This window comes from Stegostoma tigrinum, chromosome 38 (genome assembly GCF_030684315.1).
Source record: "Stegostoma tigrinum isolate sSteTig4 chromosome 38, sSteTig4.hap1, whole genome shotgun sequence".
Taxonomy (NCBI): domain Eukaryota; kingdom Metazoa; phylum Chordata; class Chondrichthyes; order Orectolobiformes; family Stegostomatidae; genus Stegostoma; species Stegostoma tigrinum.
Window position 1 is genome coordinate 417,209 of NC_081391.1, and position 23,340 is coordinate 440,548.

At 42.6% G+C, this 23,340-nt stretch overlaps 1 protein-coding gene across 2 annotated transcripts in view; it reads right to left on the bottom strand.

Moving 5' to 3' along the window:
- The window catches only part of LOC125447197 (NACHT, LRR and PYD domains-containing protein 3-like), a 110,613-nt gene extending 87,723 nt beyond the window's left edge, over window positions 1-22,890 (bottom strand). For both annotated transcript variants that reach the window (XM_059640764.1, XM_059640762.1), the window contains exons 1-3: window positions 22,541-22,890; window positions 13,422-13,929; window positions 6,900-7,055 (exon numbers count right to left, since the gene is read on the bottom strand). In XM_059640764.1, the coding sequence (XP_059496747.1) occupies window positions 6,900-7,055; window positions 13,422-13,431 (166 nt within the window). In that variant the 5' untranslated portion in view covers window positions 13,432-13,929; window positions 22,541-22,890. The remainder of the gene's footprint in view (window positions 1-6,899; window positions 7,056-13,421; window positions 13,930-22,540) is intronic.
- Window positions 22,891-23,340: the final 450 nt, after the last annotated feature.

Consider the following 23,340-nt stretch of genomic DNA (forward strand, 5'->3'; position numbering starts at 1 on the left):
CCATGGAACCATACAAATCTTTCACATCAGACAGAGGTTCACCTGCACATCCACTAATGTGGTCTATCGCATCTGCTGCTCCCAATGTGGCCTCCTCTATATCGGTGAGACCAGGCGAATGCTTGGAGATCGCTTTGTAGAGCACCTGCACTCTGTTCGCAACAAACAACAACACCTTCTAGTTGCAAACCATTTCAACTCTATTTATTTCTGAGATCCCTACCCCCTCTCCTATTTTTGAAGAAGGATCCCGACCCCAAATGTCAACTTTCCTACTCCTCTGATGGTGCCTGGTCTGCTGTGCTCCTCCAGCTCCACACTTTGTTATCTCTGACTCCAGCATAGGCAGTTCTTACTATCTCTGAGGAGAGAGAGAAGGCAGCTTCGCAGTCCCACAGACAAAGAAAGAATGAGAAAGAACTGTGTAAATCTACAAGAGACTCAGGAAGCATTATGAACTTAATGGGCTGAATGGGATTAGAGGTAGTATTGTTTAGCATTAAAAGTTATTGTAACTTGTTTCCTTGTAAAGTTGAAACTGTTTAGATTGGTACCAGTTTGTGTTTGTCATGATTTGACCACCTCAATATTGTGGGACACCTTGGCAAATTCATTCATAGAATTCTGGCTAGAGGTGTCTAATTTGTCTTAAGGAGCATCTAAACAACATTTGACGTCTCTGTTTAGGCTTCAATAAGAAGTGACTATCAAGATCCCCCTGAGTCAAACTTACCAGCCTAGTATCCTCAGAATTCAGCCTTATCTGTAATTAAAAGGGTAAATACCTCACTTGAAAAGCAGGATTCAAGTGAGTAACTAAGGATACAGGCAGCCAATCTGAAATTAGGCCATCAAACAGGTGTTCTGCAGCCATGGCAAATAAAGCATGAGCTGAAAAAAGTGATAGAGGAAGTATGAGGAAGCCAGCCTAGATTCATTGACAGTTGTTGTCACCCTTACAATCTCCACTACTCCGATTAAAATGACTGCCAAGTGTTTTAAAGAGTATATGGAACATGCAGCAGACATTGGGTGAGGGGCCAGGGAGACAAGTAATACCCAGGTGTGGGAAAATCTACAGTCAGGCCTGGGGAAGAGATTAAAGATCTATTTCCAGGTAGTGTTAGAAGGTATCACTGTGCTCTAGTTCCCTTTGTCTAAGACTTAGAGAGGCTGCAACAGGAATATAGAGCAAAGAATAGGGCAGCACGGTGGTTCAGTGGTTAGCACTGCAGCCTCACAGTGCCAGGGAACCAGGTTCAATTCCTGCCTCGGGTGACTGTCTGTGTGGAGTTTGCACATTCTCCCTGTGCCTGCGTGGGTTTCCTCCGGGTGCTCCGGTTTCCTCCCACAGCCCAGAGATGTGCAGGTTAGGTGGATTGGCCATGCTAAATTACCCATAGTGTTTAGGAGTGTGTGGGTTATAGGGGGATGGGTCTGGGTGGGATGCTTCAAGGGGCAGTGTGGACTTGTTAGGCTGAAGGGCCTGTTTCCACACTGTAGGGAATCTAATCTAATCTAATATAGAACAGTACAGCACAGGAATGGATTCTTCAGCTCATGGTGTTGTCGAAAATGATGATAAATTAAGCTAATCCCTTCAGCATGCCCTTGGTCCATAACCTTCCATTCCTGTATGTTCACGAGTTTATCTAAATGTCTTTTGAATACCCCCATTCTATTGACCTCCACCACCACTCTAGCAAGGCATTCCAGACTCCTAACGCTTTCTGTGAAGAAATCGTGCCCCTCACATCTCCTTTGAATTTTCCCCCTCCCAGCTGAGATGCATGCGTCCTAGTGTTAGACGTTTCAACTCTGGAAAAAGGATTCAGGCAGTCAACCCTCCGATGCATCTCATAATTTTATAGACTTTTATCAAGTCTCACATCAGTCTCCGCCCTCCAGAAAATCTAGCCGCTCTTTGTAGCTCATTCCCAATAATCCAGGCAACATCCTGGTAAACCTCTTCTGTACCCTCTCCAAAGCCTTCACATCCTTCCTGTGATGTGGCAACCAGAACTGAACACAATGCACAAGTGTGCCCTAACCAAAGCCTTATAAATCTGCACCATAACATTCTGACTCTTGTATTCCCCGACCAATAAAGGCAAGCATGGCAAATGTCTTCGTGACCAATCTATCTACTCACATGGCCACTTTCATGTAACTATGGACTTGAACCCCAAGATTCCCATGTATATCAATGCTGTTCACAGTCCTGTCAACAACTGTATACCTTTCCTTAATGTTTGATCTCCCAAAGTGCAGCACCTCAAGCTTATCCAAATTAAAATCCATCTGCCATTTCTCTGCCCATGTCTGCAACGGATCTATATCCCACTTTGACAACCTTCTACACAATCCACAACTCTAATGAACTTTATGCTATCTGCAAACTTACTAGCCCAACAATGTACTTTTTTATCCAAGTCATTTCTATATATCACAGACATCAGAGGTCCCAGCACAGATCCTAGTACAGAATACCACTAGTCATGGACCTCCAACCAGAAAAACAACCTTCCACCACTACGCTCTTCCTTCTATGGGCAAGCCAATTCTGAATTTAAGCAGCAATGGATCCCATGCATCTTAATCTTCTGGATGAGCCTACCATGAGGGACCTTGTCAAAAGCCTTACTAAAATTCATGTAAACAGCATCTACTGCTCTACCCTCATTGATCACCTTTGTCACCCCGTCAAAAAATTTAATTAAATTTGTTAAATATGACCTGCCCCACACAAAGCCATGCTGACCATCTCTAGTTAGAGCAATGTTTTTCCAAATCTGTGCAAATCCTATCCTTAAGAATTCTCTCCAATAACTTCCCAACCACCGAATGTGAGACTCACTGGTCTATAGTTTCCTGGATTATTCCTATTTCCCTTCTTTAACAGAGGAACAGCATTAGCTACTCACCAGTCCTCAGGGATCTCTCTCATGACTAGCAAGGATTCAAAAATCTTGGTCAAGGCACCAGCAATTTCAAGCTTAGCTGAAGCCTTACCCCAATACAGCCACCTGCCAAACCTTGATAACACAGAAGAGAGATCCAGTAAAGCACCCAATAATAATATGCTCACTACAACATGGGAGAAGTATTCCCTCATCCGACATTGGAGGATATGCTCGAACAATACCTTTTAAAAAGTGGCCCAAATGGACAGAATTCTGCAGCAGATCAGACTGACCTTGGACCACAGGTTCCATGACCCAAGACATATGACAAGAAACACATAACAAATTAGGAAAGAAGGCCACTAAGATAACTACAGCAACTGCAATAGCATGCAGCCGAGAAAGTTCCCAAGCTGACCAACTGAGATTAGATCACTATGAGAGCAGATAGAAATCACTACTGATGAAATTGAAAAGTTAAAGCTTGTAGTCAAAGAACAGAACACCAGAATACAGGAAAGCATGATCGACATGGGACGACTCTATTCCCAACATGAAAGGGCATATTCAAATGAAAGAAAGACAATCAGAGACTGAGAAGTAGCCCAGGCTTATGTTGATAGGCTAGAACAGCGATGTAAAGAGCTGCAGGCAGCAGCAAGACTGCTGCATAATTGTAATAGAGAAAAGGCCAAGACTGTTACAATTGGGAAACACATAAAGGATAGAGAATTGAGAGAGCTAGTTAGCAGCCCATTACAATCCTTTTACATGCCAAACATAGGAAACAGTAAGAGGTCAGACGAGGAGGAATCAATATAGGTTCCATATATATCCACTAGAAAGGAACATATATGGGTATAATGATTGTAACCAGGTCAGACAGATGTACAATATGAGTTCCCTGATTGGGGCTGTCACCTGATCCAATCAGAAATCCATGGCTGACTATAAGAACAGGAATGCTAGACAACTTGTTCACTCTGAGAGCAGGCTCTGAGGAAACTGGTGACAATGACAAAATGGTGACAAGACAAAAGAGCACTCCTGAAAAATTTGCTTGCAACAGTTGTCTTTGAGTTGGGGTAAGCATTTCTGATATCATGCCATTATTTGGGAAGTTTGACTCATTCTTCAAAGACTGGACCTAATATAAGGAAAGAAGATGTTAGTTTTTCCAGGCAAATGACATTGGGTGAGCTGAAAAGCAGCAATTAATTCTCCTGGCAGTTTTCGGTTATTAAGAGTCTAACTCTCCCTGAGACACCAGACACTAAAAAAATGTTCAAGAGTTGACAGATTTGTTAAGTAATATTGCGACTCCAAGCCTCATGTAATTCTAAGATGCTATCATTTTCACTTTGGCAATTCGACAACCCGGGAAATCTGTATCACACATTTGACTCGGTTAAGATGACTGGAATAGGCATGTAACCTTGGTTTAGCCCTTCATGAGAGACCATTTGATATGTGAGATTAATGATGTAACCATGCAAAAGTGCCTACTAGCTGATGTCCTACTGGAATTCAAACAGGCTGTATCATTGGCTTCATCATTGGAAAATGCAGAGTGGAGCAATGAGTTGCAGGACATTCCAATGGAAGCGGACACCCGCCAGTCCTACTGAGCTTCAGGAACAGCACTTGAATGAAGCCAATTGCATGGATTTATTCAGGACATACCCTGGAAAATGGGACTCCAGGTCAGCCCACAGCAAAAACCCAAAATAAAGCCAAGCCTTGACCAAATGGTACCATATTCATCAAGATCTGAGCCAGCAAGTCATTGTAGCTGCTGCTGGCAGGTAGACCTGGGACAGCAAAAGAGCCCCATTAGACTTAAATTGTGTAAGAGAACTTGTAGGCCTGTATCCAGGAGAATAAATGCCGCAGAAAGCCCAACTACATATGGTTTGGAACAGTTAAATTGCTTAGTAACATCTAAATCAGAGCGAACCAAAATAATTGTCTGGCTAAATGATCACCCAGTTCTGCTGGATGTTGATATTGGCACAACCATTTCACAGATCACAGAACCAGTTTTTAACAAGCTACACTCTGGATTCCAAGCCTTACTCTTGTACAAGACCTTGGCTAAACATAGGACCTATATCAATTAAAGATACAACTTTGGTTCTGGCTCTAATGTGAAGCAGCTGGTTCAGTTGACACTGGTTGTGGTAAAAGGCTTGGACCAAGTTTGATGGGGTGAAGTTGTTTGAGAAAGATTCATGTAGATTGGCTCAACACTTTTCAATCAGACAATGGCTGCAAAAGCGAAGTCCTAACTAAATTCCCCATAGATTTTTTTAGGAAGATCTAGGGACTATCAAAAAAGCCAAGGTCATTTTGCATGTTGACCAGGAAGCAATTCAGCAATTCTGCAAGGCCTGCCCTGTGCCATTTGCCTGACGGGCAAAAATAGAGGCAGGAATCAAAAGTCTGGAAAGTGAAGGAATCATCAAACTAAGATAACAAAGTGTGAAGCTGGATGAACACCACAGGCCAAGCAGCATCTTAGGAGCACAAAAACTGACGTTTCATGTCTAGACCCTTCATCAGAGAGGGGGATGGGGAGAGGGTTCTGAAATAAATAGAGAGAGAGGGGGAGGCAGACCGACGATGGATAGAGGAGAAGGTAGGTGGAGAGGAGAGTATAGTTAGGGAGGTAGGGAGGGGCTAGGTCAGTCCGGGGAGGATGGACAGGTCAAGGAGGCGGGATGAGGTTAGTAGGTAGGAAATGGAGGTGCGGCTTGAGGTGGGAGGAGGGGATAGGTGAGAGGAAGAACCCCACCTCCCTAACCTGTTCTTCCTCTCACCTATCCCCTCCTCCCACCTCAAGCCGCACCTCCATTTCCTACCTACTAACCTCATGATGGGTTTAGATCAGTTGGAGCTATGGCCAGAAAAATGGTAGATGGAGTTTAATCTAGAAAAATGTGAGGTGATGCACTTTGGAAAGTCAAGTACAGATGGAAATTATATAGTGAATGGCAGAGCCCTTAGGAGTATTGATATGCAGAGGATTCTGGGTGTGCAGGCCCACAAATCACTGAAGGTGGCAGTGCAGGTAGACAGGGTAGTAAAAAGATCTATGGCATGCTTGCCTTCATTGGAAGGGGCATTGAGTACAAGAGTAGGCAAGTTATGCAGCTGTTTTATGCCACACTACCAGAAGGACGTGGATGCTTTGGCGATGGTGCAAAAAATATTTACTAGCACGTTGCCTGGTATGGGGGATTATAGCTATAGAGAAAGGATGGATGAACTGGGTTTATTTTCACTGGAATGTAGGATGTTGAGGGGCAACCTAACAGAAGTTTATAAGTTTATGAATGGTGTGGATAGAATGGAAAATAGGAAGCATTTTCCCAGGGTGAAGGCGTCGATTACTAGGGAGCACAGGTTCAAGGTGCAAGGGGGAAGTTAAAAAGGGGTGTATGAGGCATGTTTTTCTCACACAGGGTGGTGAGTGCCTAGAACACACTGCCAGAGGAGGTGATAGAAGCAGACACAATAGCAGCATTTGAGAAGCACTTCATCTGAGTCTTCATTCAAATACTTTTTAAGAGTTTGATGTTTTGTGTCTCAAATACCCTCTCAGGCAGTGTATTTTCAGATCTAAACACATTTCTTCAATAGTGCTTACCCATTTTAAGGCTTGAAAATGTTGTGATCTATCAGTAAGAACTGGAAAAGTGGAAAAGAAGGAATATTTGTCCTATATTTTGGGTGGCATTTTAGTGGCTATCTTATGTACATAATATAGACTATTTCCAAATCAACCTGTTCAGAGATATTAACACACACCTCTGGAGCAGCTGGAACTTGAAATTAGACCTCCTGTCTCAGAGATAGGGGCACTACTACTGTACCACGAGGGCCGTCTTCCATTTATATTATATAACAGTTTTATAAATTGCTTTATGCTAGCCCATAGGAGATGAACAGTACATTGAAAAATGGATCCTTGATGTGGTAGACAAGTGTACTTACCACTGTGGCTGCTGGCTGTCTGCACTGTAACATTTACTGGGCCTTTGATGTTCTGAAATGTTGGGCACACAGCACTGCTCCCAGTTTGCACTGTTTGCTGAAATCGAATGAGAGCCTGGGATTCAGAATGCAGAGGGGAGCTGGGATTGTGGCTCTCTGTTTGAAATGAAAAGGAATATTCACATCAATGTTGAAATTATAACTGATACACTCACCAATAAATCATGAACAAATGGTCTTTAGTGGTATTAGGTTGAGATACAATCATTCACTGCCCAGTATGTCTTATTTTCTAACCATTCACAGGGTATGGGTGTCACTGGCTGAGCCAGTATACTACCCAACCTTGAGAAGGTTGTAGTGAGCTGCTTTCCAGAATCACTGCAGTCCGTTTGCTGCAAGTAGACCCACAATAACATTAAGGAGAGAGTTCCAGGATTTTGACCCAGCAACAGTGAGGGAGAGGTGTTTTATTTCCAAGCAAGGATGAGAAAGAGCTTGGACTCTTATAATGGCGTTGTTCCCATGTGTCCAATAGGAAGTGCTTCCTGAAACACTCTGCGGAAAAATGATATCAAAAAATAATTCAGGATATGAGTGATGGAATGAATAGGTTTTAGTGAGAATTTACACCATGTTATTGTTGTTTATCATTTGTAAGGTCTTTAGCCCTTTCAAGCTAATAACCCAAAATATAGTATAATGGTCCAGAGAAGATGGGCCCTAAAGTTAATGTGGAAAGTTGGCACAGTTCCAGGGCCTGGGGCCAGGAAGTGCAAACAGAAAGTTTGCAACTGTAGTTCCTGGAAGTCTAAAAGCCTGAATTTTGGAGCTGGAGCAGCAGCTGAGAATACCATGGAGAATCTATGAGACTGAAACTACAGCACATACAAAGAGATGGTCACTTTGAGGACTAATACTGTACAGGCAATTAGAGAATGGATGACCACCAGGCAGAGGAAGAGGACAAGGTAGTCTGTGTAGGAGCCCCCTGCAAAAAAGAATTGCAATTTTTTATACTATTGGGTGGGGAGCGGAATGGCTTCTCAGAAAAACAGCAACAGCCAAATTTTTTGCAACATAGTTAGCTGTCCTGCACATGTGCAAAGGTGAAAGTAATAAAGAATTCAATAAATCAGACTTACTGAAAATAAACGTACAGTGCAACAGCTGGTGAAGAAGGCAAATGGTATGTTAGCCTTCCTAGAGACAGGAGTACAAGCATGGTGCCTCAGCTTTGAGCACTGCTGTCTCACAGTACCAAAGACCCAGGTTTGATACCATCCTTGAGTGACAATCTGGTAGGAATTTGCACGTTGTCCCCTCTGGTACATGGGTTTCCCTCCAGGTTGCTCCGATTTCCTCCCACAGTCCAAAGATGTGCAGGTCAGGTGGATTGGCCATGCAAAATTTCCCGCAATGTCCAGTGATGTGCAGACTAAGTGGATTAGCCATGAGAAATACATGGTCACTGGGTAAGTAGGGAGGTAGGCCTGGATAGGGTGCTCTTTGAAGGGTCTGTGTTGACTTTTTCCTTTATTCATTCACTGGATGAGGACATTGCTTGCTAGGCAGCATTTATTGCCCATTCCTAATTGCCCAGCCAGTGGTTAAGAATCAAACACATTGCTATGGTCTGGAGTCACATGTAGCCAAACCAGATAAGAATGGCAATTTCCTTCCCTACAGGACGTTAGTGAACCAGATGGATTTTTCCAAGAATCGACATTGGATTCATGGCCATCATTAGATTCTTAATACCAGATATTTATTGAATTCAGTTCCACCATCTGCATTGTTGGAATTTGAACCCAGGTCCCTGGAACATTATCTGGGTCTTCAGATTAACAGTTCAGCGATAATACCAATAGGCCATCGCCTCTCCACTTGATGAGCCAGATGGCCTACTTCTACACTGTAGGGATTCTATGATTATGAACATATCTTGCTGCAATTTTACAGGGTAATGGTGAGACTACATATGCACTATTGTGTGAAGTTTTTGCCCCCTTATCTGAGGAAGGATGTTCTAGCTATGGAGGGAATGCAACAGAAGTTGACCAGACTGATTCCTGGGATGACAGGGCCAATTTATGAAGAGACACTGAATCAATTAGTTCCATATTTGATGGAGTTTAAAAGAATGAGGAGGGATCTCAATAGAAACCAGGTTATGTCCAGAACCAGGGATATTCATCTAAGGCTACAATCTAGGTCATTTAGGACTGAGATGAGATATGTCTTCACCTACAGAGTGGTGAGCCTGTGGAATGCTCTGCCATTGAAAACATATGAGGCCAAGACATTCAAGAACGAATTATATACAGTTCTTCGAGCTAAAGGGATCAAAGATCAAGGGGAAAAAGCAGGAAAGGGGGGATAGAGTTGGATGATTTGCCATCATCATGTTGAATGATGGAGCAGGCTTGAAAAGTCAAATGGCTTACTCCTGCTCTATCTGCAATCTGTTTCTATCTGCTGCCTTTGTATTTCTAGATTATCATGGTTTGGGTTTAGAGGTGCTATCTAAGGAGCCTTGGTGAATTTCTGCTGTGTGAAGATGGTACACATTGCTGGTACTGAGTTTCAGTGGTGAAGAGACTGAACGTCGGTGGATGTGATGCTAATCAAGTGGGCTAATTTTCCCAGGTCTTGAGTATCACTGGAACAGCACTCATCCAAGCAAGTGGGGAGTATTCCATCATACTTCTGACTTGTATCTTATAGATGGTGGAAAGGCTTCGGAGAGTAAGAAGGTGAGTTACTCGCCAAAGTATTCCTAATATGACTTGATGTTGTAGCCACAATATTTATATGGTTGACTGAGGTTTTGGAGTAGATCTGTAGCTCGGGTTGTGTGAGTTGAGGTCAGTTGGCTCGCTGAGCTGGTTTGTTGTTTCACAGATGTTTCATTACCATGCTTGGTAACAACCTCAGTGCAGCCTCTGATGAAGCGTCAGTGTGTTTTCCCACCTGGTTTTTAAATTCTGGGGTCCGTTGCGATGGATTGCCTCACTTACGGGTTTCCTCCGTAGTGGAATGTATATAGGGTCGAGTTCAATCTGTTCATTAAGAGCCTGCTTCGTGGAGTGACAAAAAGTTACAAAAAGACATGGCCAATACTCACTCATTTCAATCCTCATGGACAAGGAGAACCATGACTTCAACTGGGACAACATCAAGATCCTGGGACAGGCTAGACAGCGACAAGCACGAGATTTCCTGCAAGCATGGCACTCCACAAAGCACGCTATTAAGAAACAAATTGAACTCGACCCTATATACATTCCACTATGGAGGAAACCTGGAAGTGAGACAATCCATCACAACGGACCCCAGAGTTTAAAAACCGGGTGGGAAAACACCAACGCTTCATCAGAGGCTCCACTGAGGATGTTACCAAACATAGTAACTAAACATCTACAGAACAACAAACCAGCTCGGTGAATCAACCAACCTCAATTTATATGGTTGATCCAGTTCATTTTCCCATCTAAGGTAATTCCCAAGAAGTTGTGTTGGGGAATTCAGCGATGGTAATGCTATTAAATGTCAAAAGATTGTGGTTAGATTCTCTCCTGTCATTGCCTGGCACTTGTGTGACACAAACGTTACTCCAAGATCAATGGCTACACATTCAAAATAGGTGACTAATTTAATGCCACTTGATTTACATGACCATGCAGGTTAAAACCCTACCCCATGAATGTTGCTTTAGAAGTTGGACTATTTCATGTTGACCACCTGCAAGTTAGACCTGCAAGTGTGGATAGAAGGAAACCGTACAGTACCATACTTGGACTTTCAGAAGGTGTTTGACAAGATACCTCTCAAAAGATTAAATCATAAGGTAAGAGCACAGTGTTGAAGGTATTGAATTTGCAAGGATAGAGAATTAGCTCAATGCCAGAAAACAACAAGTGGGGGTAAGGGGTTCTTTTTCAGGCTGGCGACCCATGACAATTAGAATGCCACGGGGATCAGTGTTGGGACCATAACTTATACAATATATGTTCATAACTTGGAGGAAGGAAGTAAATGTGCTGTAGCCAAATATGCACACAATAATACGTGGAAAGGCATGTTGCGAGCGGAATATGAACAGTTTACAGAGAGCTGTTGATAGGTTATGTGAGTAAGCAATAACGTGGCAAATACAATGTGGGAATGTTGGAGGAGAGAACAAATGAATAGGTAAAATTTAAATAGACAGAAGCTGCAAAAGAAAGAGACTTGGGGATATTTTTGCGCAAAATGCAGAAAGTTTGCACGAAGGTGTAACAGGTAATCAGGAAGGCTAATGGAATGTTGGCCCTTATTTCACAGGAGTTTAAGTATAAGAGTAAGGAAATCTTACTGTGATTCTACAATGATATTGGTATAGTGGTGAGCGTAGCTGCCTTCCAAGCAGTTGACCTGGGTTCGATTCCCGGCCATTGTAGGCTTGTGATTTGGGGCAGTATGGTGATCCAGTGGTTAGCACTGCTGCTTCACAGCACGAGAGACCTGGGTTCAATTTCACCCTCAGGCACCTGTCTGTGTGCAGTTTGCACATTCTCCCCTTGTCAGCATGGGTTTCCTCCCTCAGTCCAAAAATGTGCAGGTTAGTTGGATTGTCCATGCTAAGTTGTCTGTAGTTTTCAGGGATTAAACGGGTTCTACAGGAAAGGGTCTGGGTGGGATGCTGCAAGGGTTGGTGTGGACTTGTTGGGCTGAAGGGTCTGTTTCCACACTGTAGGGATTCTATGATTAATGAAGTACTGGTGAGACAACTCCTGGAGTACTGTCAGCAGCTTTACTTATTTTAGGAAAGATATCATTTCATTGGAGGCAATTCAGTATTAATTATCTCTCTGTAAACTGCTTGCATCCCTCTCTGCTTGATTAGGTTGTGATTTTCCAAATGTTCTGTTATTACTTGCTTTAATAATTGATTCCCATACTTTCCCAACAATAGATGTTTGGCTGATTGGCCTATAGTTACCTGTTTTTTTGCATCACTCCCTTTTTGAATAGGGGTGTCACATTGTCAGTTTTCCAATCCTCTGGTACTTCTCAAAATCCAGCAAGTTTTAGAAAATTATAACCAGTGCAGCCACTATTTCTGTAGCTACTTCTTTTTGGATCCTAGGATGCAAACCATCAGGGCCGGGGGAGATATCTGCCTTTAGTCCCATTAGTTTGTCCAAAGCTACTTATCTAGTTATGGTTTTAATTCTTCCCCTGTATTCTTTAATATTAGCACGATATTTTAAGTATCTTCCTCTGTAAAGACTAAAGAATATCTGCATTGCTTGTTGCACATAACTGTCTTCCTAGATTCATTTACTAAAAGGCCGACATTCACTTTAGCCTCCCTTTTTAAAATATTTAAAGAATTTCTAATTGTCGGTTTTAATATTCATTGCTAGTTTGCCCTCGTAGTTTATTTTCTCTCTTTAGGCTTTTTAGTCCTCCTTTGGATTCAGTTGATGACAGAATAAGGTAGCGGTGGAGGTTCGATAGACATTAGGTTTAGGGTAAAAATTCAGCACAACATCGTGGGATTCTGAATTTATCCCAGTCTTCTTGGCTAACATGAATTTTTGCCTCCTTTTATGCTTATTCTTTCAACTCAATGCGCTCTTTAACTTCCTTTGTTAGTCATGTTTGTTTTATCCCTCTCTTATAAATGGAGTGTCTATCATGGCAAAGGAACATACGGGTTAAGTGAGTTTGTGAACATGTTGGCATTTAATTGGAGTTAAGGAAATCAAAACTATTTCTGACCAGTGGAAAATTAAGAGTTAGAGGAACAAAATCCGCCTTGGGAATCCAAGTACTGTATCGAATCATACAAAACTAAATACAAAAAAGCGATCACTAAGATTGATGGAATTTTGTCCTTTATCTCAAGGAGGCTTGATTCCAAAATGATGTTACCTAGTATTTTCTTGTATGCAGTAACCTGAGTGGTGATCAGATGCGAACTGTCTAAAATATTGAATGATTCGATATGGCAGATATACAAGAATATCTCCTTTTGTCGGGGAAATCAAGAACTAGGCAGTATTATTTTTAAATTAGAGACAGGTTATTTGAGGGAGAATAGAAAGAAAGTATTTTCTTAAAATGCAGAATGGATGTCTGATAATTACTTCTGTAAAAATCTATGCGATAATTAGAGCTTTCAAGGTTCAGACTGAAAGATTTTTGTTAGGCAAGGCAGTAAAGTATGAAACAAAGCTAGATAAATGGAGGTGAGGAATAGGTCAGTCATGATTTGATTGAATTGGACTGAATAATCTCTTCCAGTTTCTTTATAAAAGGTTTAATGAGCTCTTTTTGTTCCTTTGGAAAAGATTCAAGTGACTGAATGGCCTTATCCTGTTCTTGTCTCTTCATGCCATTTGTCAATTTGTTTATGAACAGTGACAGTTCCTTAAAATTATAGTTTTGCATGACTTAATTATGATTTGATTAAAGAAGCAACATAATTTGTAGTGAGATACCAATTTGTTCTGATTAGTACTGTACACTTACCGTGTTCCATTTGCTTTGGTCCAAGAAGCAAGGCAGAAATCTGCAAGTTCAGATGCAATAGAAACTAACAGTTGAGCGCAATGTGCACATGTAAATAAATGAGTTAATGTGTCTGTGTGCCTCTCTTTCTGTCTTGCTCTTTCACACACTGTGTTAAACTGTTAAATCTGTGCGTCTCTCACAATTTTGCTTCTCTCTTTCAGTCTTTGAAATTATAATGTTTAGATATTTATTTGTGTATCTCTCACATTCTGCCTGTAAATGTGTGCCTATTTGTGTTTCTCTCTCCCCCTCTCTCCATGTCTGCGTTTTATTCTCTCTCTCCCTCTCTCTGTCTGTCTGTAAATGTCTGTATGTGTATTTGTCTCTTTCTAAGAAAGGAAAAAAGAAACAGATTATAGGACAGCTGTTGATGAGCAGAAGCTAGAAGAATTGCTGGGGGTGATCCTCAATCCGAACAGCAGCAAATGCCAACAACCCAGATGCTTTTCCTTTTTGATTGACGTTTCTGTAAAATGAAAATATTTCCTTACAGCACTTTTATTTACATCCTTACATGAAATAATTCCTTCACAATTATGAGCTTACCCTGTATGTATATTGAAAATTTGCTGCTGCTGGGACCTGAACCATAGTTTTCCTTTCTCCATGTTACAGCTTTCTACCTTGATTTGACATCCAACATTTGTAAGACTGGTGAACAATTTCCAGTCTGGGTTCCCAGTGTGGACATGACAAGCTTGGTATTTTGATCACAGGTCAGTGACTTGAAGCATTAGCCCCCCACAGATGCTGTCTGACCTGATTTCTATTTCTAGCTTCTCAGTTTCAATTTGATATCCAGTGTTCATAATATTTTACTTAGGGATAGCTTGCTGTTGCTCTTTCAACTGATTCCACATGGGTTATGAATTTGGTGTGGGGGAAGCAACTATTTTGCAATGTACTCTGAGTGACTACCTCCTCTATTTTTACTTCAACCTGTTTGGCTATGTTATGACACACCATCGCAGCTAGTGCGGCTTAGAACATAGAACATAGAACAGTTCACCACAATACAGGCCCTTCGGCACATGATGTTGTGCTGAACTTTTACCCTAAACCTAAGGTCTATCGAACCTCCACAGCTACCTTATTCTATCATCAATTGAATTTGAATTTGACTTGAATTCAGATCTTCTATCCCAGAGTGAGGGACACTACCATTTCATCAGAAAATTCATGACCTACTACTTTTCAATGAGGCAAATTACTTAGATCCCGTTTGTACTAATTAGTGGAGTATTTGACATTTTATTGAGTATAGGATTGTATTTATCTGGGAAACAAGATACCTGGATCAACAGAGTGTTTCACTCCACATAACTCCAAAGCTGGATTTCAACTTAGACTGAAAATATTCTTTCAAACACTAAGATGAGTCACTTAAACTAATAATACTCAGCCATTTTGTGCGTTGCCTAACAAGATCTTATTTCTCGATAATTGCTCAACATGTAACAACTGGATACTTCCTTTTCTTTTTAATTACCTAACCATTATTTTTACCTACAGTAAAGGGCACCCTTGGAAAGTAGTATATCCTCTTGCTCAAGCAGTGCAAAGAGAAAGGAGATGTTGATAATTTTCAGGTATGAAACTCATGACAAGAGAAAATCCCTGAAGGATAGACTCCTGAAGAACATTCATTTTCAGCAGCCATCTTGGAGTTGGGATAAGCATTTCTGGCCTTTATTTGGGAAGCTTGACTCATTTGATCCTGTTGCTGAAGATTGGCCCTAGTAGGTGGAAAAAATGTTTCTGGGTCAATGACACTAGGGCAGATGAAAAGCAACACATCTTTCTCCTGACTGTTTGCAGACCCGCTGCATTATTTTGTTATCAGGAGCCTAACATTCCCTGAGGCACCAGGTACTAAAACCATTCAAGAGTTGTGGTATTAATTTCAGAATATTACAACCCCGAATCTATAATTCGGAGATATTATCAGTTTATCATGTTATCAGCAGCTGGAGAATGAGGGGAATCTGCATTGTGATTTTTAAAGAGGTTGATAAGACTGGCAGAGACATCTGAATGAGAAACTGAGAGAACATTTGGTATATGGGATTAATGATGCAAAAGCACAACTGGACATCAAACAGGCACTATAACTGGCTTTATGATTAGAAAATGCGGCAAATAGAGCATGTGAGCTTCAGGGTGTCCTCATGCAGAACATACCCTGAGCAAAGATACCCAAGGTCAGCCCACAGCAAAACTGCAAAACAAAGCTAAGCATTGTCCAAATAGCTTCAGGGTCCAGGCTGGCAAGCCATTTTAGTTGCTGCTGGTATGCAGACTCGAGACAGCAAAGGAGCTCTTTGAGTAAGAGAACTCATTAATCAGCATACAGGAAAGTGCACACTATGGAAAGTCCCCCTACAGGTGGTTTGGAACAGTTACATTGCTGAGCAACATCCAAGCCCAAACAAAATAAATGTCTGATTAAATGGTCACCCAATTTTAATGGAAGTTGATACCAGCGTAGCTGCATCAGTTTTTGCAGAACCAGTTTTTAACAAAGGTTCCAACCCTTACCTTTGTGCAAGACTGTAGCCAAACAATGTATACAGGGAAACAGTTATAGTTCAAGAGGACAACTTTTATTCTAGTCTCCTAGGAGAAGCAGTTGTTGCAGTTGCCACCGATTGTGCTAAAAGGCTTAGGGCCAAGCTTGATGGGTGGAATTAGTTGAGAAAGATTCACCTTGATTGACTCAACATTTCTCAATTCGAAAATGGCCCCCTGAGTGTAGTCTTAATTAGATAGCCAGACTTTTTAAACAAGTTCGAAGGACTATCAAAGGAGACATCCAGCTCTACACCTTGTTACCTCAGATTCTCCAGCATTTGCAGTTCCTGCTTTCTCTGAAGAAATCAAGAGGCTGGATTGTGAAGGAATCATCAAATGAGTAAAGTTTGCAGAATGGACAGTACCAGTCATTAAAATTCTGATGTCTGATGGCTCGGTTTGCCTTTGTGGGCATTTTAAGCAAATAGTAAAGCACTTCTCGCAGCTGGATAAATGTCCAACCCATTGCCTCTGTCTGCTCCAATGAACTTAACTCCACTTATCTCGACTCTATTTTGTCCCCCCGTCCAGAAACTCCCCACCTACGTCCGGGACACCACACACACATTTTGCCTCCTCCAGGGCTTCTAATTCTCTGTCCCCCAGCACCCATCTTCACTATTGGCGTCCAATCCCTGTATACTTGCATCCCCATGCAGATGGCCTACAAGCCCTCTGCTTCTTCCTCTCCCTCAGACCCACCACCGCTCCCCGCCCGCACCGACACCCTTATCCACTTAACCGAACTCGTCCTTTGCCTTAAAAACTTTTCCTTCAACTCCGCCTACTTCCTCCAGACTAATGGAGTGGCCCTGGAAACCCGTATGGCCCCAAGCTATGCTTACCTCTTTGTAGAATATGTGGAATAGTCCTTCTTCCGCAGCTACACTGGCACTATCCCCCACCTCTCCCTCCAGTACATCAATGACTGTATCAGCGCCGCCTCATGCTCCCACGAGGAGCTCAAACAGTTCATCAACTTTACTAACACCTTCCACCCCAACCTCAAGTTCACCTGGACCATCTCTGATACCTGACGCTCCATCCTAGACATCTCTGTTTCCATCTTTGGTGACCACCTTGAAACTGATATCTATTTCAAGCCCACCAACTCCCACAGCTATCGAGACTACATCTCTTCTCACCCACCTTCCTGCAAGAATGTGATCCCCTACCCCCAAATCCTCAGCCTCCACCGTATCTGCTCCCAAGATGAGGCGTTTCATTCCAGATGTCCTTGTGTTCCAAGGACCGCAACTCTGTCTCCGCAGCGCCCCCTCTCCCTGGTTGAAAACACCCTCAACCATGCCTCTGCCCTCCCATTCCCTCCCCGCAATAAAAACAAAGACAGAATCTCCCTTGTCCTCACATATCACCCCATTAACCTCCGTATTCAATGCACCATTCTCTGCCAATTCCACCACCTACAAATTGAATCCACGATGAAGGATATATTTTCCTCATCACCCTTATCTGCCTTCTGGAGGGACTGTTGTCTCTGTAACTTCCTCATCTGCTCCACACTCCCCATTGGCACCTTTACCTGCAACTGCCTGCGGGTGCTACTCCTACCCCTCACCTCCATCCCAGGCCCCAAAAATTACTTCCACATCAGGCAGATGTTCACCTGCGATCTGCTAATGTTATCTATTGTATCCGCTGTTCCCGATGTGGCCTCCTCTACATCGGTGAGACCAAGCGGACATTTGGACGCCACTTTGTAGAACAGCTACACTCGGTTCACGACAAACGACAACACCTTCCAGTCGTGAACCACTTCAACTCCTCTTCCTGCTCCTTGAACTTCATGTCCATCCTGGGCATCCTCCAGTGTCACAATGATGCCACACGGAAACTGGAGGAGCAGCACCTCATATTCCACCTTGGGAGCCCACAACCCAAAGGTTTCAATGTAGACTTTACTAGCTTCAAAATCTCCTCAACCTCAGCCTCGTCCCAAGACCAGACCCTTCTCATCCCCGCCTCCCTGACCTATCCATCTTCTCTCCCACCTATCCACTCCTTCCACCTCACTGACCAATCCCCTGCACTCACCTATCACCATCCCGTCTACCTTCCCCAGCCTAACACACCCCTCTATTTATATCAGAGCACCCTTCCCCTCCCTCATTTCTGAAGAAGAGTCCTGACCCGAGACGTCAACTTTCCTGCTCCTCTGATGTTCCCTGGCCTGGTGTGTTCCTCCAGCTCTACACTGTTATCTCAAACTCCTGCATCAGCAGTTCTTACTATCTCATCCAGATAAGTCTGTTTTTCAACCTCTCTAAAGCCCCATGTCCTTCTTATAGTGTGGTGATCAGAACTGCACACAGTACCCAAATGTGGCCTAACTATAGTTTTACACAGCTGCAACATGACTTGTCAACTTTTGTACTGAATTCCCTGACAAATGAATATTGAAATCCTTGGATAAGCATATGGATAATGATGGGATAGTGTAGGGGGAGGGGCTTAGATTAGTTCACAGGTCGGCGCAACATCGAGGGCCGAAGGGCCTGTTCTGCGCTGCATTGTTCTATGTTCTATGTTCTGTGTTCTATGAAGGTAAGCATGCCATAGGCCTATAGCACCTTAACTACTTGCAATGCCACTTTTAGGGACCTGTGGTCTAGTTATAGACCCCAAGACCCCTGTGTATATCAATGCTCATAAGGATCCTACCATTTACTACATCCTTCTGCTTGCATTTGGCTTCCCAAAATACATCACCTCACTCTTGTCCTGATTAAATTCCATTTGCCATTCCTCCACCCAACTTTCCAGCTGGTATGTCTTGCTGCATCCTTTGATAACCTTCCTCACTATCCAAAACTCCATCAACTTCTGAGTCATCTGCAAACTTACTAAAATCAAACCACTCACATTTTTATCCAGATAATTTATATATATAAGAAACAACAGAGGTCCTAGCATGGATCCTTGTGGAACACCACTGGTCACAGACCTCGAGTCCGAAAGGCATCCCTCCATAACTTCCCTCTGTGACCAAACCAATTTGGCATCCAACTTGACAACTCACCATGGATTCCATGTGACCTAATCTTTTAAATTAAGCAGCATGGTGGCTCAGTGGTTTGCACTGCTGCCTCATAGCGCTGGGGACCCAGGTTCAATGAAACCATTGGGTTGTAGGCTCCCAAGACAGAATGTGAGGCACTACTCCTCCAGTTTCCAGATGGCATCATTGTGACACTGGAGGAGACCCAGGATGGACATGATGCCCAAGGAGTGAGAGGAGATCCTCGGGCAAATCTCTGTGTGGAGATTGCACATTCACCCAGTGTCTGTGTAGGTTTGCTCTGGTTTCCTCGCACAGTCCAAAGACAGGCAGATTAGGTGGATTGGCCATGCTAAATTGTCTGCAATGTTCAGGGATGTGTAGATTAGATGGGTTATTGGATAATGGGTCTGGGTGGGATGCTCCAAGGGTCAGTGTGGATTTTTTGGGCCGAAGGGCCTGTTTTCACACTGTAGGGATTCTATGATCTATGAATGAAACTAACTTGACAAATTCTTTAATAAAGTCCATTCTTCTTAAAAGTGAGTGATCCTGTCTTGAAGAATCTTCTCCAATAATTTCCCTGCTGTAAGGCTCACCAACCTATAGCTTTCTGGCTTATCCCTATTGCCCAACAACCCTGGCTTTTCACCTGCACTTCACATAATCTAGTTTACTGCATTCGTTGCTCACAATATGGTCTCAACATTAGGAAAATGAAGCATATACTGGGTGACCATTTCGCAGAACACCTACATTCTGCCTGTACAAATGACCCTAAGCTTCCAGTTGCCTGCCACTTTAACACATCACCCGTCCCCTGGCCAACCTCTCTATCTCAGGCTTGCTGCAGTGCTCCAGCAAAGCTCAGTGCAAGCTGGAAGAACAACACTTCATTTTACACTTGAGGACCCTGCAGCTCCCTGGGCTCAATATCGAATTCAATAATTTTAGGGCCCAACTCCCCAAGGCCTAGCCCCCAACCCTACGCACCAGGCCTTGTTATCATACAAGCTACCATTATACATTACCTATTGTTAGCCATTAACGCTCACGTAGCCAGATTGTTTAACCACTCCTTTGTCTGTACAACTGTTCTTCTCTCTCTTTGGGGTCTATCCCCACCTACCTTTTAGTCCTCATGCCCTCTCCCCACCCTATGTTCTGCATGTAAACTGACATTTTCCTAGCTACCATCAGTTCTGAACAGGGGTAACTGGGCACAAAATGTTAATTCTGTTTTCTCTTCACAGATGCTGCCAGACCTGCTAAGCTTTTCCAGCAACTTCTGTTTTTATTTGACATTGGCTAATCACCAGTTTTCTGGGATCCTGTCTGTAGCTATAGAGAACATGAAGATCTTTGTCAAAGCCACAGAAATCTCCTCCCTTGCCTCCTTCAGTATCCTGGGATAGATCCCATCAGGCCCCGGGGACTCCTCGAACTTGCTTTTGAAGACACTCAAAACCTCCACCTTCTTAACATCAACATGGCCTAGAACATCAACATACTTTTTCTTAATCTTACCATTATCCATGTCCCTCACTTTGGTGAATACCGATGTGAGGTACTCATTAAGGACCTCATTCACTTCCCCTGTGTCCATGTGTAAATTCCTTCCTAATGCAGGAACTGCTTCTTCCCAGCCACTCTATCCAGGCCATTCATGATTTTGAAAACCCCTATCAAATCACCTCTCAGTCTTCTTCTGTCCAAAGAGAACTGTTGTGACTTCTGCAATCTGTCCTTATAAGTGAAATTCCTAACTTACCATTGAACCATTCTTACCAACCTCTTCTGCATTTTCTCTGATGCATTCATTTCCTTCCTATAATGAGGTGTCCAGTGCTTTTTATACAAAGTAAAATTCAACTTCCAGCTCTTGTAATGTATGCCCCTATTAATAAAGCCAAGAGCACTTATACTTTGATAACAAGGTGTAGAGCTAGACAAACACAGCAAGCCAAGCAACATCAGAGGAGCAGGTAGTCTGATGTTTCGGACCGAGACACTTCTTCAGAAAAATAGTAGTATACCGTCACAGGTGAACATAGAAGATTCCCATGTTACCCCTTTGAAGAACAGCAGAGAAGTTACCCTCTGTTTATTAGTCCTCAATGGATAACCCAAAAACAGATTGTTAGGTTTTTACTACGTTGCTGCTTGTGGGAGCTTGCTGTACACTCACTGGATGTTATGTTTCCAAAATTGGAAGAGAAATTGTGCTTAATTTTATTGACTGTAAAATGTCTTCCTCAACATGAGGGCATACCTGAGAAATTCTTTTTATGTTTCCTTTTTTTTTGTTTTAAAATCAAGCTCAGTGTTGAATCATAGATCAACTATTGGGCGGCACGGTGGCTCAGTGGTTAGCACTGCAGCCTCTCAGTGCCAGGAACCTGGGTTCGATTCTAGCCTCGGGTGACTGTCTGTGTGGAGTTTGCAGATTCTCCCTGTGTCTGCATGGGTTTCCTCCGGGTGCTCCGGTTTCCTCCCACAGTCCGAAAATGTACAGGCTAGGTGGATTGGCTATGCTAAATTGCCCGTAGTGTTCAGGGGTGTGTGGGTTATAGGGGAACAGGTCTGGGTGGGATGCTGCAAGGGGTGGTGTGGACTTGTTGGGCCGAAGGGCCTGTTTCCACACTATAAGGAATCTAATCTAATCTAATCTAATGTCACTGGCAGTGGAACATGCCTAAAGGGTTAAGTGGTTTTCTCTTCATTCATCTTCCAATGCTGCAGTGTTTCAGATCCTCATTTTGGAACTTTTTTTTGTTCTTGTATGAGATGTTGGTGTCATTGGCAAGATCAGCATTTGGTTGAACATCCCCAGCTGTCCTTGATCTGCTTCGTTCCTTAGGTCATTTAAGAGAAGAATTACAAGTCAAACACATTGTTGTGGGTCTGTAGTCATATGTAGACTAGGCCAAGTAAGACAGCAGATTTCCTTCTGTAAATGGCACAAATGAGCCAGATGGGATTTTACAACAATGGTTGCATGATTTCTCACCATCACCATGGTTCATATTCAGTACAAGGGGTTAAAACCCCAGAAGCAAGTGTCACTGTTTGTGGGGTGTAACTAAGTTCCAGGTCTCAGATATAAATACAGTTGGAAGGACAATCTGTGGGTGCTTTGCAAACTATTCTCCCCTGGCACTATCTTATCCGGATGACATGCCACTTAGTTTTAGATCAGGGTGAAAGGAAGAGCTGAAATAAACAAGAAAACAAGGACTCTCTGCATCAATGTTGGTCAAAGGATAAATATCAAAAATACATACATAAAGCCTAAAAATATCTGTACACTGCTTATTTTAGGCCATTTTTGACAAGTAAAGAATACATGCTATGTCTATAATGATTTTAATTGAGAACGACATGAAGGAGAAGATTCTAACAATATTATAACAATATTCTAATATGGTTCTGTTAAATAATAGTCCCAATTAAACAGAAGTAATACTAAATATTAACATCTACGTACCTGCAAGCATCTTTCTGTTGCTTCCATCAAGTCTGTCCAAAGATTTAAACACCATTGAAATAACAATTGTTAATCATCCACATTTCCTCTGTATAAGTCAAACCTGAAATCTTAACCCTGTCTCAGGCCAAAGATCTGCCATGCATTTCCAGCATTTTCTGCTTTCATTCCATGTTCAATTTACCTATTAATTGTACATCAGCAGAAATCCATTCGGGAAACAGTGTTGAAACATCTGCTGGTTCTGTATGTGAACTAATAGAACTTGATAATTTCCTTTTCAAAATTTCATTCCCAGCAGAAGCTGTCCTTCTAAATTCCGTGTGGTCCTTGTTGAGGGTCTTCGGGTGTTCGTACTTCCTCTCTGTATTTCAAATGAATCACATGGTTTCTGTAGCATTGCTTCATCCAAAAAGCAGAAGTCAAATGACACAACCTTTCCTGATCATCATTGTGGCTGGAAACTGCTTTTAACCCTACATTTAATCATTGTACTAATTTTGTAGGAAGAAACAAAAAATAAGCATATTTTCTAAATGGTGAGAAGCTGCTGAAAGCTCTGAGGTACAGAAGGATGTGGGTGCCCTAATGCATGAATTGCAAAAATCTAAGCAATATTCAGGTACAGCAAGGAATTGGGAAAGCCAACAGAATGTTATCATTTGATATAATGGGAACTGCAGATGCTGGAGAATCCAAGATAACAAAGTGTGGAGCTGGATGAACACAGCAGGCCAAGCAGCATCTCAGGAGCACAAAAGCTGATGTTTCGGGCCTAGACCCTTCATCAGAGAGGGGGA